The 17,889-nt window shown below is 42.6% G+C and overlaps 1 protein-coding gene across 6 annotated transcripts in view; it reads right to left on the bottom strand.

Annotated features, from left to right (window-relative positions):
• Fam214a (family with sequence similarity 214 member A) overlaps positions 1 to 17,889 on the bottom strand; it is a 77,926-nt gene that overhangs the window by 21,071 nt on the left and 38,966 nt on the right. For all 6 annotated transcript variants that reach the window (XR_004111265.1, XR_004111264.1, XM_031343144.1 and 3 more), the window contains 4 exons: positions 6,013 to 6,197; positions 4,497 to 4,699; positions 4,111 to 4,236; positions 592 to 2,401 (listed from right to left, as the gene is read on the bottom strand). Coding sequence is in view for 4 of the 6 variants with exons in the window: in XM_031343144.1 (XP_031199004.1) it covers positions 592 to 2,401; positions 4,111 to 4,236; positions 4,497 to 4,699; positions 6,013 to 6,197 (2,324 nt within the window). In the remaining 2 variants the exon portion in view is untranslated. The remainder of the gene's footprint in view (positions 1 to 591; positions 2,402 to 4,110; positions 4,237 to 4,496; positions 4,700 to 6,012; positions 6,198 to 17,889) is intronic.

Below are 17,889 nucleotides of genomic sequence, written 5' to 3'. Positions count from 1 at the left end.
CTGTTTGTCAAAGCCGAATCCCATGCCCACCTGGCCAGAACCCCTAGTCCCGTGGAACAAGGGACCCCGCTAGAAATCCCGGTTCGAGGCAATACACACACACACACATACACACACACATAAACACACACACATAAACACACACACATAAACACACACACACACACACACACACACACACACACACACAGCATTCATTCCTGCGTCCCCAGGCCAAATATAAAGGCCAGGTGCTTCTGAATGGGAGGAAAAGGTCACATAGCTTTTAGATTGTTGTCAAAAGGTTGAAATGACAGACCTTACAGAACCTTGAAAGTTTTGCTGCTGTAATCGTAGCTTTTAAAGAAGGGACCACACACTGAATTTTAAAGCATGTGACTCATGATCCATTTCTTCTCTTACCTTGTGTTGACTTTCAAGAGGGTGTGTTTGCAAGAATAATAGTAGTTCTGTAGAAATCTTATCACACCACACTGGGTACTCTACAAATAACAGGCACCCTTGGGCCTTCATAACCACATCTCCGGTGAATCAAATTCAAACCACAGCTAATAGCTAAAAATTACATTTGAAATATTACATGTTACCTACCAACGTGTCTGCGTTTTTCAGTCTTTCGCTTGTAGACAAAAAGTGCTTTACACTTTGAGGTTTTCCGGCAATTGAATCTTTTTTTTCCTCCTGCTCAGTTTTTAGTTGGTCTGATACTGGGCTTTTGGAACCCTCAATATCTTCACTGAGATCATTTTCTGTGTCAAGCTGAATGCTTTGCTCACATGTCTTTGATCTTTTGGAGTCTTTATTTGAACAATTAGTTTTGTAGTTGCTCAAATAGTCAGGCATATCCAGCATAGTCACTTTTATGTTCGAGTCAATACCTTTTGAATCATCACACTGGAGGTGACTGAGAGATCTTGGGCTATTCTCATCTTTTATTTTCTCCGTATATTTATTTGTGCAAGTCTGTTTGTCAATACTGTTGCAATGCAAACACTGTTTCTCAGTTTCATGGCTCATTTCTTGCTCCTTAAGTTGTAATTTACAAGATGTGCTTTCCAATCTGCTAATCAAACCCAAGCTGCTTTCATTGCAGAGAGATGAGTTAGAGGAAGTTAGTAAGCCACCAGCCTTGTTCAGCAGCTCCTGCCTGGCTGTGTGGGTCACGTCATCAGGATGGCTCTGACCCTGAGTTCTTACTTCAGGTTTCAGAAGCTTTTCTTGAGGACTGTATTTGAAAGATCGGAAGCATTTACTAGGTTTGAGGCTTTTCCCATCACCTCGATCTCCCAATAAGGACACTTCTGTATGAGAAGCAGAAACAGAGATATTCTCTCTGTCCTTCTTCAACAAGGTTTTGTCATCAAATGAACTCCTGAACACTTTAGAAGGAATGGAATTGGAGTCGTGCTTGCTGAATGCAGGCCGGGGAATGTGAGCTGCAGGGTCGATGTGCTCCAGGTGTTGTGCGATCCTGGCTATGACATCCTGACGCTCCTGGAGCAAAGAGCCAATCAGTGGGCTCGCCTCCCCAGCAGGCTGGCGAGGGTACTGAGAGGCGCAGGTTTCTCCTGGCCTGCTTTCTGACTTCTCTCTCACTTTTCCCTCCCTGCTGTCTCCTGGGGAGCCAAACTCTGCACTCCCAAAAGAGACAGAGAATGCTTCCTTGCATCTTCTCACACACCCACTTTCCTGTGAAACTCGGTGAAGCTTTGGGCTAAGTGACGTGGTCTCCTGGGTGTTATAGGGGAGTTCGGACATGCGAGAGGAGCTGGGGTCACAGTGAATCAAGTGCTGAGCAATCCTGGCAATGACTTCTTGACGATCCTGAATCAGGGAGTCAATTAAAGGATTAGGCTCCCCTACTGGCTGCCTAGAGCTCTGACAGCTGGAGACACTGGAATGGATCACAGAGAGTGACTTCAAAGTTCTCACTGATGTCTCCTGTGGCCTCACATCTCCTCCGGTGCCACTGAAACCCAGGACACTGGCTTGAGGTGCCCCGTGGTCAGACTTGCTACCCGTGCCTGGGCAAAGCCTGACATTTCTAATGGCTGCAGTGTACTCGGGAGGCATGCCACTTCTGACATGCAGGGCACTCACAGGTGCCATGGTCCATGTGTGCTTGCTGCATAGATTCTGTGAGCTGCTGGGACAACGGTACTCTACCTCACCAGGGCCATGGTGCTGACAGGCTCTAAGCTCCTGTTCTTGAATTCTCTTCTCATACAGACCAATGTTAGTATGAATACTACAGGTCAAAACCGGATAATGAGCTTGTCTGGGTAAGGATTGAACGCTGACTTTCAAGGCCACATTGTGAGAGACATTGGGAACGGGAAACACATGCTCAGTTGGAGTCTGTGAAAAACTCCACTGCAGGTCGACATCAGCAGCACTGATTCTAGAGACAAACAACATAGATCAGTCACAAGCTGCCCCTTGTTGCCCTGAATCACTTTAAGGCTACAAAGCAGTTTTATCTCTGCATTAACTACCACTAAGGCCCACTTTCAGCCCCTTGGTCTTAGATGTCACCACTAAAAGCAACATATATGGCACAGACGACTGAACTCAGATGAGGGGGACTGTTTTCTGTTATTTTAGTGTTTAAGACCAAATTTTATAGTCAGATGGTGGTGGAGCAACACCTTTGACCCTAGCCCTTGGGAGGCAGAGACAGGCAGATTCCTGAGTTCGAAGCCAGCCTGGTCTACAGAGCAAGTTCCAGGCCAGCCAGGGCTATACATAGAAACTGGGGCCCCCAAAACAAAAACAAACAAACAAACAAACAAGATAGAGTTTCATTCTGTAGCCCTGGATGTCCTAGAATTTACTATTTAGCACAAGTTGGTATGCAATGCAATGATCCTCTTACTTTTAGCCTTCTGTGAGATTACAGGAAGGAACTACAGAAAACTTAAACACCAAAAGCTCAAGAATATTATGATTTAATCATATTTGCCAAAATAAAAACCCAAAAGTACCAGGCAGTGGTGGCACATGCTTTTAATCCCAGCACTCAGGAAGCAGAGGCAGGCAGATCTTTGTGAGTTTGAGGTCAGACTGGTGTATAGAGTTAGTTCCAGGACAGCCAGGGATACACAGGGAAAAACCAAACCAAACCAAAGAAAACCACACACACACACACACACACACACACACACACAGAGGGAGAGAGAACAAAAAGGAAAAAAAAAAAGATCCCTCCAAAACAACAAACCCAAACAAACAAACAAAAAACCAAAGGAAAAACAGGGCTTTGTGTTTACTATTAAATAAGTTGATTCTGCTTATTGAGCAAGACAGTCTAGAGACTGTTTCACCTGCATAAAGAAACAATTAGGTGCTTGGCAGCCTGCAGGTTTCTTTTTGCACACACACAAACATACACATATGCATACAAGAAGTCATACACACAAATGTGCGTGTGCTTCTCTCTCCTTCCTTCCTTCCTTTCTTTCCTTTCTTTCTTTCTTTCTTTCTTTCTTTCTTTCTTTCTTTCTTTCTTTCTTTCTTTCTTTCTTTCTTTCCTTCCTTCCTTCCTTCCTTCCTTCCTTCCTTCCTTCCTTCCTTCCTTCCTTTCTTTCTTTCTTTCTTTCTTTCTTTCTTTCTTTCTTTTTTAGACAGGCGTTTGCTATCTTGCTCAGGTTCAAACTCACTGTTCCAGCAATCCTACCTACCCCCACATCTGGAATAGTTGGCGCTGTGAGCACACAGCATTATGTCCAGCAATGTTTATATGCTTGAGATAGAAAACTCCAGATCATCCAAGGAAGTCACAAACCCAGGTGACCTCAGTTCCCTCTTTACTGTGGCATTAAGTTCAGCTCAGCTTCCTAAGATAAAGCTGAATGTTCTTTAAACATTTTTTGTCCACCAAATTTAACCCACCAAGCCATCCTAACAAGATATAGCTCAACAAGATTATCCATATATTACCAATATAATTAACATAATAAAACATATTATTATTCTCTTAACTTGTGAAAAACCTTAACATATACTGATTTTCATTTATAAATGAAGGAAAAATGCTTTTGACAGGTTAAACACCATTCAGTAAACTGACTATACATTGACACAACCCCCCCCCACCCCGGATATACATACCTGTAAAGAATGTTTCGTGGAATAGCACCATGAGAAACACTTAGCCAAGCACTTAACTGAGAAAAAAACACAAACGATCTGACAGCCAGCAGAAGGGCCTTCTCTTCGATGAAGCGATCACCATTCCTAAGGGAGGGAACATGGCTGAGAGACTGAGAGACTCCTTTTGGAAGGGGAAAGTGGGAACAGGTGCCTCTTGGGATGTGTACTCTAAGAGCGCCTACATGCATTTCCTAATGTCACTTGATGTCATAATTACGTAGTGAACCAATGCATTAAGTATCTCAACTTTACCACATAAAAACGGGGGATTCAGAGGCATGATGCAGTGGCAGGGTAAGGTATAAGAGGTCATGGAAAACTGGAGCCCAAGCTCAACAACTCACTGTCGGGGAACAGGCTCCAAGATCCACCTCTCCAGTAACAGTGCATCTTGCTTAATGGCGGGGTCATTCAGATCTGTCCCCTCTGTGCTAGGTCCCTCGTCACTGTAGCAGCAATCTGGCAGAAGCATTACTTCCACCATGATTGGAAGATTATTTTTCCACAACAGTGTGACCTCAGATCTGGTTCGTCTGGCTTGGCGACACTGGGAGAAAGGGAAGATAAACAAATGAATATTCTCAATAACTGCCTTAATTTTGAATTTAAATTTTAAAACCATAATTGTAGATATCTGCATAAGAAACACAGCATATGCAGTAGCACTTGCTCAGGCTTGGCTATCTCTTCTATTCCCAGCACCTACATCATGTCTCACAACCATCTGTAAATCTAGTTTCAGAAGATCCAATGCTCTCTTCTGGCTTCCATGGGCACCTGGCATTCAGGTGGTACACAGACATACATGCAGCCAAAACACTCATATATATTAAATAAAACTTAAAAAAAGACAGGCAGCTCAGTTGTAGAGTACTTGCTGGACAGTGGTGGTGCATGCCTTTAATCCCAGCACTTGGGAGGCAGAGGCAGGTAGATCTCTGTGAGTTCAAGGTCATCCTGGTCTACAAAGAGAGTTCCAGGACAGCCAGGGCTACACAGAGAAACTCTGTCTCCAAAAAACAAGTAACAGGAGCTGGAGTGATGGTTCAGAGGCTAAGAGCATCTACTGTTTTCCAGAGATCCTGAGTTCAATTCCCAGCAACCACCTGGTTGCTCACAACCATCTGTAATGGGATCCGATACCCTCTTCTGGTGTGCTTGAAGACAATGACAGTGTACTTACATATATAAAATGAATAAATCTTAAAAAAAAAAACAAAAAAAACAAAAAAAAAACCCCACAACAGCCGGGCAGTGGTGGTACACGCCTATAATCCCAGCATTTGGGAGGCATAGGCAGGCGGATTCCTGAGTTCAAGGCCAGCCTGGTCTATGGAGTGAGTTCCAGGACAGCCAGGGCTACACAGAGAAACCCTGTCTCAAAAAAAAAAAAAAAAAAAAAAAAAAAAAATCCAAAAAGAAAAAAAACCTACCACAACAAAAAATTAATAACTAGAGGGAAATATATATTAGAGAAAATATGTAATTTTTAGAAATTATAGTATGTGCTACTTATTAAAATGTTTTAACAATTTACATTTAAAATATCAATAAAAATTATTCCCACTGAAAAAATACAGGAGAACTAGTTAGTGTAGACCAGTTATCTAATGACTAAGAACATTCAATGGAGGGCCAAGGTAAGCCTCCACAGCTCAGGGGAAGGGGATGGATGGAGGCAGTGAAGACTCCTGTGGAGCAGAGGGGCAGGAGAGCTTCCAGCATTTCCTCAGCTTAGGGAAGTCACCTGGAGCACTTCCAAGACACTACTCAAATATAAAAATCACTCCGACTGAACAAAACCATCTGAGCCAGTTTACACAAAAGACAAACCCAACGGCAATGGAGCCTGGGCCTCACCTGGGCCAGCTTGTCACTGCATTCATGTCTGGCTGTTGGTGGGAAACGAGACTGCGCCGGAGGGCAGTGGAAACTCTCTGCACGGCCTTTCACAGAGCACTCAGGGGTCCGCCCTTCAGTTATCAGCAAGGCCAAAGAGACCAAGAACTCCTCTGCATCATATTCAAAGTACTCATCCAAGGCATCTGGCACAAAAGAAAAAGGGAAATTCTTCATTAAGAATTCCATCGCTTGAATTGGTCAATTTTTTTACAGTGTTGCTGTTTATTTATTTATCTATCATTATGGGACTTTGAACCCAGGGCCACATACACACTAGGTCAGTGTTCTACCATGCCAACAAGTGCTCTACAACTAAGTTATTTCCATATCTCATTAATTTTGAATGAATGAATTGTTTGGAGATATGGTTTCATACAACCCAGGCTGGCCTCGAGTTCACTGAATGGTAGAGGTTGGTCTTGAACTCCTAACTTCCCTGTCTCTGGCTCTTAGGTTCTGAGATTGCAGTTGTACAGCACCATTCCATGTCACAGAGATAAACCTCTAACCCTCAAGTACTCAATAGCAACTCATGACAGCTGGGGGCAATATAGCACTCAGAAGGCTAAGACAGGGGTTGTAAGTTTGAGGCCAGCCTAGGCTACACAGTGAGTTCCAGGCTACTTTTGGTTATACAAGACCTTATCTCAAAAAGCAAAAATTAGAAAACAAAAACTCACAACACCACTGCCAATGACAAAGCCTTTGTCTGACTGAGGGTGAAGCCAAGGCCTAAAACCCCAGCAGTGAGGAGGCTGAGGCAGGAAGGTGACAGCTAACATTTCAGACAGTGTTTGCCTGGCATTGAGCATCACTAGTTCTAAGTACTCGGTCCAGATAAGCTCAGTCCTCATGGCACACTGTAGGATGAGGACTCCTGCCTGTATCTTACAGGCAATCAGAGCAAGGGGAGGGAGCTGCATGTGCTCACCCTGACAATCTGCAATTTGGATATACAGTTTGGCTCCAGAAACCAGGCCCTTAACCATTGTAATGAAGCTGCCATTCACCACGACCATAAAATCTCCTATTACATACTTTTGTCTCTTAAATACAAATGAAAATAATATATATATTTAACACATGCTTTTATTCATTTGGTATTTTTGTGATACAGAATTATTTCTGGAAATGGTACTATAAATTATAATAATGAGATGACTGGAAAAGAGAGGGTCTCAAATCTCCTTTGGAAATGAAATTAGATCATAAATCAAGGGATATTTACAGATAAACCTAGAGACATAAGATCACTGATCATTGTTCCTATCTTTACGTTTTTTGCTACATTTTATTACTTTATTTGTGCATGTATATGTGTGTAGGCACCTATGGAGCAGGGGTGTATGCCATAGTGCAAATAGAGGGTCAGAGGACAAATTTGTTCACTACATGAGATCCCGGGATTGAACTTAGGCTGTCAAGCTTGCTGGTAAGCACCTTTACTTGCTGAGCCATTTTGTTGGCCCCTTATTTTCTATCTTTTTAAAAAAAACACATTTTTAACTTATTTAGTACACCACTTTCCTTCTCAAACATAGGTCTCTATTTTTATTTAGCTAGAACTATAGCATGATCTATTTAATCAATCCTATACTGTTGGATGTATAGGGTGATCCAGTTGTTTTCTAAATATACAGAAGAATCTTTATAAATATATTTGAAAACTAATATGCTTGAATATTTAGCTTAGTAAACTCACTAAGGCTGGAATAAACTCACGATGAACAATTTTGATTCATATTAACAGACCGGTCTCTCTGAAGATTAAAACAATATTATCTTAAACAGTTACCTTTTTAGCAATCTCCCAGGTTTTTCCCTGGCCTCTTTTCCACTTTACTCTGTGGTTTGAGTGGCCTGGAATCTTTCTACTACCTTGGCAGGCTATAGAAATAAGTCAAACAGCATGTGTAACAGCCCAGCCAGCCTTGGGAAGGACACTCCTTCTCCATCCCTCTATACAGAGCTATGTGCTGCCTAACTGAACAGGGGAGTTTTTCCAGGGTACAAAGGCAGTGATGTGTGTGCATGGCAGGTTCTGGTGGGGTCAGAGGCTCCGTTTACTCTGCATCTTCAGGAAGCCTGTCATCTCTCCTAGGGTTTTCCCTGAGTTACTTCTACCTCTCTTTCCTTTTCTCTTCTCTTCTTTTCTTTTCTTCTCTTTTCTTCCCTTCCACCCTTCCTTCCATTTGTTAGTTTTTTGTTGTTGTTTTAAGATTTTTTTTTTTTTAAGACAAGTTCTCATTTAGTCTGGGTTGGCCTCAAACTCACTATATATAGTCAAGGCTTGTACTTAACCTTCTGGTCTTCCCACCTCTACTTCTCAAATGCTGGGCCAGCTGGCCATGGCCCAGGTCCACTACTTCTGAAGAGCAGAGCTGCATAGACTCTCTGGGCTGAAAGAATCCTGAGAAAGTCTAACTCAACCTCCAAATGAGCCCTCAGACACTGCCCTGGGAACTGTCAGCAGCCAGTCCTTGCACATCCAGTGGTGGGGCAGCCTAGTTCATCTCTGTATCTTTCCCAGTGTCTAGAGCTTTCACTATGCCTAAGCTGCTTACTTTTCTAGTTGGAGTGGGCTCCAGTCCAGAGCCTCAAGAGCACGCACGGCTCTCCAAAGCCTCAGCCCAGCCCCAGCTCCTGGTCAGACTGTAAATGCCGTGCACAGAGGCTGAGGAACGCTCTTCTATCTCCCACCCTAGTGGAGATCTGCTTTTCTGAAGACCCACTCCACTATAATCCTCAGGGCACAAAGGTTTGTCTATCTGTCTTCTTCAGTTGTTGGCTTCCTAATGCATCCACTTTTAGACCCTCAAGTCTGACGCTCGGGCCAGAACTGTCACAGAGCCAGCTGCATTAGCTGAACAATGTGGCATGGACTCTGATATGGACGCTTCCCAAGTCCCAGATCAACTCAGCTTTCATAGATCCCCACATAGTCTCTCCATCCCAGACATCTCTGTCTAGAGAGCTCATGTCCTTCCATTCTCTCCCCAATGCATCAGGCAGCTTTCTCTTTTCCTTTTCATATACCCATCGGTTTGTGAAGAGCCCCGTCTCATTTGTGGAAGGCCTCTTTCTGACCTGCTCTTGACATTGACCTCTTACTGACTTTCTTCTCTTCCCAGTGCTTGCATAAGCCACTGACGCAATGAATGGCTGTTGCCAGACACTGGCACACAACCTGGAGCCATGCCTTCCACATCCACATAGGTCCATGTCACCATTTTCCATGGACAGACAACCTTCTCCAAAAATCTGGGGCACTGACTAGGAGAAAGGCAAGGCTGAGGAAAGCAATCAACACTGCAGATGAACTAACCCAGCACTATCCTGACAGCTCTGAAGCATGCAGAACTATCTGATTCCTCACAGTGAGCATCTTAATCCTGCATCCCTGGAACCCACTGAAATATGAACAAAGAGAAACAACCGCCTACACTTGTTCTCTAGCCTCCTCTATACATCATGCACACACACTAACACACATGCACACTCTCTCATGTGCACTCTCTCATGCACTCTGCACATATACACATAATACTAATATGTTTTAAAAAATTATATAAACCTTAAAAAATTGTATCAATACATGATTATGAGAAAGTCATAATTGACTTCATTTTTTTTTTTTTAAGATTTGTTTGTTTTTGGTTTGAGACACAGTTTCGCTGTGCAGCCTAGGCTGTCCTGGAATTCACTCTGTAGACCAGGCTGTCCTCAAATTCACAGAAATCCACCTGCCTCTGCCTCCCGAGTGCTGGGATTAAAGACATGTGCCTCGAACGGACAGCTTAAAGATTTAATTTTTAAAGTTAAGTACATATGTGTGTACTGTGTGGGGGAATGTACAGGTAAGTGCTGGTGCCTACAGAAGTCAGAAATGGAAGTTGGCTCCACTGGATTTGGAGTCACAAGCAGCTGTGACTGGTGCTGGGAACTGAACTCTGGTCCTCTCCTCTAAATTATGGAGCTACTTCCCTAGCCCCATACACAACTCCTTTATTTTGGCTTTCCCCTTAATCTCCATTTTTGCATGTGCGTGAGGATGCATGTGAGGATGAAGGTTGATGCTGGGTGTCTTCCTCAACTGCTCTCTACTTCTCTGAGGCTCTCTGGCTGAACCACTGAGGGAGTGTAACTCGCCTGAGGGATCTGCTGTCTCTACCTCTTGAGTTGGAGCTGCAGGTAGCTGCCAGGCCTGTCGGGCTTTCATGTAGGTGTTGGTGATCTGAACTCTGGTCCATACATTTGTGGCTAAGTACATGACCCTCAGAGCCAGGTCCCTAACCTCTTCTGTTGGCTTCAGATAAATGATACTTTAAAGGCTAGTTGTGTGCACAAAGAGTTAAATACGATGCCTAATGAGAATTAATTTTGAACCTGGATTATTACAATGTGATGGTTGCTGGACCCCCAAGGCACAAAGATATAAAAGCTCCAGTACTGGGCGAGCTGCGTTGGTTCTTTCCCCAGTGCTGTGCATCCTCAGATTCAGGATCCTAATCACGCTACTGAGGTGTTCAAATACCGAGTCTCATCCCCAGCCAACGTAATCAAAATTCTTACCTCAGAAACTTCTGAGGAAAAAAAAAGACTTTGTTCTTTGATTTTTGGCATACCTTGTGATGGCAGAAACTTAGGTTTGTTTTTAGTTAACAGTCAACTATTAAATAACAAACCCAGCACAGTCAATAGGCACTTACTTTAAAACACCGTAACTGTACTAGTTCAGATAGTCAGAATGATTTTCTTAGTGGTCTTTCTGTACAAAGAGCTAAAAAATGAATTTAACTATTGTTTTCATGAGTATTTGCTTTCTGATGTATTTGTCTGGCTGAAGAAATGTCATGAGGTGATCTGGGCAGTGATGGCGCACACCTTTAATCCCAGCACTTGGGAGGCAGAGGCAGGTGGATTTCTGAGTTCGAGGCCAGTCTGGTCTACAGAGTGAGTTCCAGGACAGCTAGGGCTACACAGAGAAACCCTGTCTCAGGGAGAAAAAAAAAAGAAATGTCATGAGGCATCTTCCTTAAAAAATGAAGTTGGGGGATGGCAAGATGGCTCAGCGGGTAAGAGCACTGACTGCTCTTACGAAGGTCCTGAGTTCAAATCCCAGCAATCACATGGTGGCTCACAACCATCTGTAATGAAATCTGGTGCCCTCTTCTGGTATGTCTGAAGACAGCTACAGTGTGCTTATTTATAATAATAAATAAATCTTTGGGCCAGAGCGAGTGGGGCCGACTAGAGCTAGTGGAGCTGACTGGAGCAAGCAGAGGCCCTAAATTCAATTCCCAACAACCAGATGAAGGCTCACAACTATCTGTACAGCTATACTGTATGCTCATATACATAAAATAAATCTTAAAAAAAAACCAAAGAAATGAAGTTGGGGGGTTTGTAAAGCAGGCTCAGTACTTAAGAGCACTGGCTGCTCTTTTAGAGAACCCAAGTTCAATTCCCAGCACTGACATGGCAGTTCACAACCATCTCTAATTGTAATTACAGGAGTCTGGTGGATTCTGAGGACACAGAATGTAGGTTGTGCACAGACAGACATGCAGACAAAACACCCACACATAAAATAAAAATAGAAATGAAGCTAGAGTATATGCAACAAAACTGAAAGCCAAAGAGAAGTAAAAGTCATGTAAAAAACTTGTTTCTTCCCTTTTTTGCTGGGGGTGGGGTGGGTGGGTGGCTGGATGGACAAGGTCTTACTCTGTACTCTAGCACCTGCTATATAGCCCAGTTTGGCATCCAACTCCAAGAAATCCTCCTGTCTCAGTCAAAAAATTGTCCTTTAATTAATACCTGCTTTGTAACTGTAATTACAAGATTCACTGGGGAATGCAGTTATACACAAAAGGACGGTAAGATCCAGAGAGTTCAATTTTAGGCAAGTTCAGACATGTTACTTAATTTCTTTGTTTCTAATGGAGGAATGATAAGTGTTATGAGAGGCAGGCCTTATCTGTCCTTGGGGGAAAGTAGGACTTTCCCACAGGCCTTGTTTTCTCTCCAGGGGACAAGCTGAAGGGAAACCTTTCCCTTCAGGGAACTCATTTGTTAGCCTCTGGGCAGTTTCCACCCAAGGCAGCAGAAGAGGGATATGGGTTACTCTCACACTACAAACCAGACACAGGATGGACACCTCTGATAGGGAAATGGGAACAGATTTCCATACTGAGGCACAGGAGGAAGCAGAGTTCAGCAGTCCCCATGAATGCGGGAAAAAGTTATGAGAAGGGAGGTCAGGGTTTGCCTCCAAAACAAAACAAAACAAAACAAACACAGCAAACCTGAGATAATTCACCTGCAGAAGACATGCATGACAGAAATGTTAAAGTAAGCCCTCCTAAGACAATTCACCTGTAGAAGACAAATATGAGCAAAGATGTTAAAGCAAGCCCTCCTGGCAGAAGAAAACTGTATTATCTGGATTCACTCAAATAGCGTGGAAACCTCGGAAGTGCAGATACATGTAAATAATTTACTTTTAGGTAAGTTTGGCTGGTTGGTTGGGCTTGTTATTGTTGTTGTTTTTACATTTTTACTTTGGATGTGAATGTGTATGCATGTGTATTCCACACAGTAAGAAGGCCAGACGACAGCACTCAGGAGAGAATGCCCCACCATCAACGACAGCACTCAGGACAGAATGCCCCACCACCATGTAACTGAACTCAGCCTGCCAGGCTTGAAACTAGATGCCCTGACCTCCTAGCCATCTTGCTGGATCTATTCTCATTTTTAAATCATTTTTTTGCTGTTGTGTTTTGAGACAGCCTCAGTATGTAGCTCAGGGAACTTACAGTGGCTCCAGTGAGCTCATGGCAATCCTAGTGCCTCAACCTACCAAGTACTCTGATCATTTCTGTTGCCACCATGACTAGATTTACAATACATTTTATTTAGTTGTTTATTTTATGTACATGTGCTCTCTCTGCATGTACATTTGCATGCCAGAGGAGGACATCAGATGGCTGTAAGGCACAATGTGGTTTCTGGGAATTAAACTCAGGACCTCTGGAAGAGCAGCCAGTACTCTTAACTGCTGCTCCATCTCTCCAGTCCTTATAACAAAGGAAAAATAACCACACTGTACACATCACAGATGTATAAGGTGTGACAGAAGACAAGAAGAGGAGGCAGCATCTGACTCTGTCCTTAATGAAGTATGATAGGTGGGAGATGGCTTAGGAGGTCAAGTGCTTGTCATGAAAGCCTAATGATCAGAATTCAATCCCTGGAAAACATGTAGGTTGGCTGGTTTGTTTTAAAAGAAGGATAGAGAGATTCCTTAGTGATTAAGAGCATGTACTGCCCTTCTAGAAAGTTTAAGGACTGGTCGAAAACTCACAACTGCTTGTAACTCCAGCTCCAGGAGACCTGATGTCCTTCCTCTTCTGGTCTCTGTGGATACTGCACTCATGTGCATGAAAACACACACATACACACACATGTACACAAAATATAAAAAATAAGAACATACTTTAAAAATGTTCATTAGGAGATATGGCTCAGTGGTTATGAGTACTGGATGCTCATTTAGAGGACCCAGGTTTAGCCTACAGGTTGGCTCACAACAATCTATAATTATAGTTCCAGGGGATCTTATGGCCACTTCTAACTTCTGAGGGCACCAGACACACACCTTACACAGACATGTTATAACGCGTGCACGCACACACACACACGTGCGCGCACACAGACACACACACACACACACACACACACGTGCGCGCTTTTAAAAAACCCCTTGTGGTGTTATGTGCTTGCAATTTTAGTGTCAGAAAGGCAAAGGAGATGGACTGATATCTGGGACTTGCTAGCTGTCGACTTGGTAAGTTCTGGACCAGTGAGAGAGCTTGTCTCAGCAAAGGGGGAGCTGGAGACAGCAGCTGAGGAGAGCCTGGACACCCCAGGCTGTCTTTTGGACTCCAAAAACACGGCATTTACCCCACCATACATACACTGTGGGATCAAAGGCTCTTGCTAGATTACAGTAGCTCCTCAGTAGCCAACTTCCTAGTCACAGAACTGCAGGAAGTAAATCCATCCCGTCTACCCCAACAGGCTCTCATTTTCGTGCCCAGGCCAGCCTGTAGCTTACGATTCTCTTGCCTCAGGCTTTTACATAGCTGAAACTAAGCTGTGTTCCCCCATGCCAGACTAAATGTGCATTCTTTTAAAGGTAAGGATTCTGATGCTTGGGGAGCTGTCTCAGTAGCTACAGGTACTTGCTGGCAAGCCTAATACTCTGTTTCCTTGGGACACACACGGTGGAAGGAGAATTGATTTGCACAGACGTCCTGAGACTTCCATATTTGTTCTGTGGCATGGGTACCCATGCATCTACACACACATTCACATGAACCCATATACATAAATTTAATAATTTTTTTAAATTATAAAGTCTGAGATACTGTTATAATAGTACAAAACCAACCAAGACAGTTATCTTGACTTTCTGGTCATTTTAATAGTTAACCATCCAATTGTTATAGTTGTTATAATGATTAGAAATAAGGTATGGCAAGCATTAAAATGGTCTCACTCAAATGAAAAAGAATCTGTTCTGTGGCAGGTTATATAATTAAATTAGGATAAAGATAGAAAGAGCAAAGAAATCATAAAGACTAAGGGACAGAGGGAAAATAAAACCCACAGTGAATCCACTAAGCCCAGTGTCATCTGCCATTCTCTCTTGTTCCTACCCTCCTAGCCAAAACCTGCTCTTCTTCTTACATTCTGTCTACACTCTAATCCTGCACATGCTCAAAGGAGCCAAGACCAAATGCTCTAGCTGTTTTTCTTTCCCATGTTTTCTTCTATGGCTATAATCTCTTCCAGAGTAACTACAATAGTTCCATGTCTGGGCTCTTTGCATCTAGTCTTCTTCTGTTCCTGTCCATCCCTGGATTCTCTATATAGTATATATATGATTGCTAGATCAAACCTCTACAATGCTTCTTACTATTTACTTTTTAATTGCCAATTTCTGTTCTTTAAGAAATACCCTAAAACTAATGACTACAGGCATACACCACCACTACTAAGGCTGATCACCAAGGTGTTCCTGTATCCTGCATACAGGATGTTCTAACGAATCAACCATAATTACTGCAAATGAGTTTTCTATTTCCAGTCTTTATGCTTTTTTTTCTTGCCGTATTATGATGGCTAGCCACACAACAACAGTACAGAAGTAGCAACAGTGAACATCTTACTTCGGACCTTGGCAACAGAGTGTTTAATGGTTCACAACTATATGTAATGACTATAGTTTTCACACTATTTGTTGGATCAAGAAGGTCTGTTTATAAAGTTACCTTCATTTCATAAATGCCGTGTAAAACAGAATCAAGGAAATGGCATCCATTATCCCAGCTAGTTTATATTTTTTGTCTTGCTTGAGACAGAGCCTCATTATGCACCTCATGTTGGTGTGGCCTTGAATTCTTTCAGTCAGCATCCCAAAGGCCAGGATTACAGGGGTGCACTGTGATCAGCTGGCTGTGGACTAAGCTAAGGGCTTTGCATGTGCTAGGCAAGTGCTCTACCCCAGGGCTACATGTGGGTAAGCACTCAACCCATTTCAATGCCTTATAAATATGAACACAGTACTTACAAATGTCTTCAGGGTCTAAAAGCAGAAGAGGTTTGCTAGTGCAAGAGGAGGAACAGTTACACTTTAGTACTTGCTACTAGACTTGTACTGCAAGCAAAGAGCTATTAAGCAGCTTCCTCAAACAACTGACATTCTCCAAGTCTGTTGTGAATAACCTTTCTTTTATATAACCTCCACAGCTGAATTTCTTGGGCAAAATTCCATGGATTAGAACAATAAGTATTAAATTTCTGTATTTTAGAGAAATGTCAGAGTAAGGGTCTTTGAGACAGGGTTTCTCTGTGTAGTCCTGGCTGTCCTGGAACTCATTCTGTAGAGCAGGCTGGCCTCGAACTCAGAAGTCCACCTGTCTCTGTCTCCGAAGTTCTGGGAATAAAGGCGTGCGCCACCACTGCCTGGCAGAGGGAGAGTTGTTAATGAGCAGCACTCCATGCCGCATCATGATCATGCAGTATCTTACAAATGCAGTGGTCTAAGAAATATCACCAGTATCCGTCTGTTTTGCAGCATGAAGCTATGAAACAGCTGCTCTCTTCCACTGACACTGAAGAGCACTGCACTGTTCTGTGTTGGCTGTGGTTCTGCCGCACAGCTTTAATGCTGCTAAAAGGCTGTAGCTACTGACACTTACATGCTTTCTGGATGTCAGATACCATGATATAGATCATCTCATTTAACTTCGCAAAGATATTTATACAGTAAAATGTGAAGGTATGTGTGCCATGGCTAGAGATGGTTCAGAAGATTAGACCATGAGCTGTTCTTAAGGACGATGAAGTTCTGTTCTCAGCCACCATGGCAGCTGACCCACATACCATCTCAGTTCCTGGGATCTCCCACCTCTCACCTCCACAGGCACCAATGCTCACACATGCAAACCCACACACAACCCACATATGAATATATAGTTAAAGATTAATTTTATCTAAAACATGTGCCCCAAGATCACAGTATAGTCATAGTATCTACCTCCAAGAAGAACCCATTATATATGTCATTAATGTACAATTGCTGTTGTTACTTCACCAAATCTGTAATGTCATTAATAAGATATACAACCATTTTATGTTTCACCAGTTAAGAAAAATTTCCTGCCAATTGAACTATTGTGTTCCATCAAGAATCATTTAGGAAGTGGAAGACATGTACCTGTCAAAACCAACCAAGTGTAGAAAGGGAAGTGATGGATTTCTATGATTCTGACTTACATGAACTCTAGCATGATTGACCAAAACAAAAGTAAGCAAATTCTAGTAGCTGAATGTTTTCAGCTCCTTTTGAAGATACATCCAAATTTTTAGAGAACCTACTGAGCCAGCAAACCTTTTATCTGAAGAAAAAACAGTAATAGCTGTACATACAGATGCTTATAAGAACAGAATTCATTATGAACTAACGTTTGTGTAGATGGATGGACATATTCATAGACAAATGTATAGACAGACAGACATTTAGGTACATTATGTAACCCAGGATGGACCTGCACTCCCAGGCCTCTTACCTCAGCCTCTTTTTTTTTTAAAGATAGATCTATCTATCTATCTATCTATCTATCTATCTATCTATCTATCTATTTATTATATGTAAGTACACTGTAGCTGTCTTCAGACACACCAGAAGAGGGCATCAGATCTTATTACAGATGGTTGTGAGACATGTTGTTGCTGGGACTTGAACTCAGGATCTCTGAAAGAGCAGTACTCTTAACCACTGAGCCATCTCTCTAGCCCTTACTTCAGCCTCTTGTCTGCTAGGATTACAGATAAGCACCACTTCAATCAGCTCTTAGATTTACATATTTCTAAGGAAACTGTGTATATGAACCAAAATTTAAAAAAAATACAGTCATCAGAAAGTGTGTTTACTACAAGTACGGTAAAAAATCAATCTACATTTCAGGATTAGGTGCAAAAGCATTGGAACAGTGGCTGCCCAGTATGGATGAAGACCAAGGTTCAATATTGGGATCTACCAAGAATAATGACAAATACGGTTTGGGGGTTAGGATCACGATAGCAAAGAGTCTGGGTCTTGACTGTGCTTTGAACTACATAAGTTAGGAAACTAGGTTATGTCTGCTTAAAGCTTGTCTTCCTGAGAAAGATGGAGGCAATAGCCAGCTTATAGCCTTCTTCACTTCAAAGGTAAAGCACACTGTCTGAACATGTTCATGGTATACATGCTGTTATGTAACA

The sequence above is a fragment of the Mastomys coucha genome, unplaced genomic scaffold (assembly GCF_008632895.1).
Source record: "Mastomys coucha isolate ucsf_1 unplaced genomic scaffold, UCSF_Mcou_1 pScaffold23, whole genome shotgun sequence".
Taxonomy (NCBI): domain Eukaryota; kingdom Metazoa; phylum Chordata; class Mammalia; order Rodentia; family Muridae; genus Mastomys; species Mastomys coucha.
This window is presented reverse-complemented; position numbering and strand designations above follow the sequence as displayed.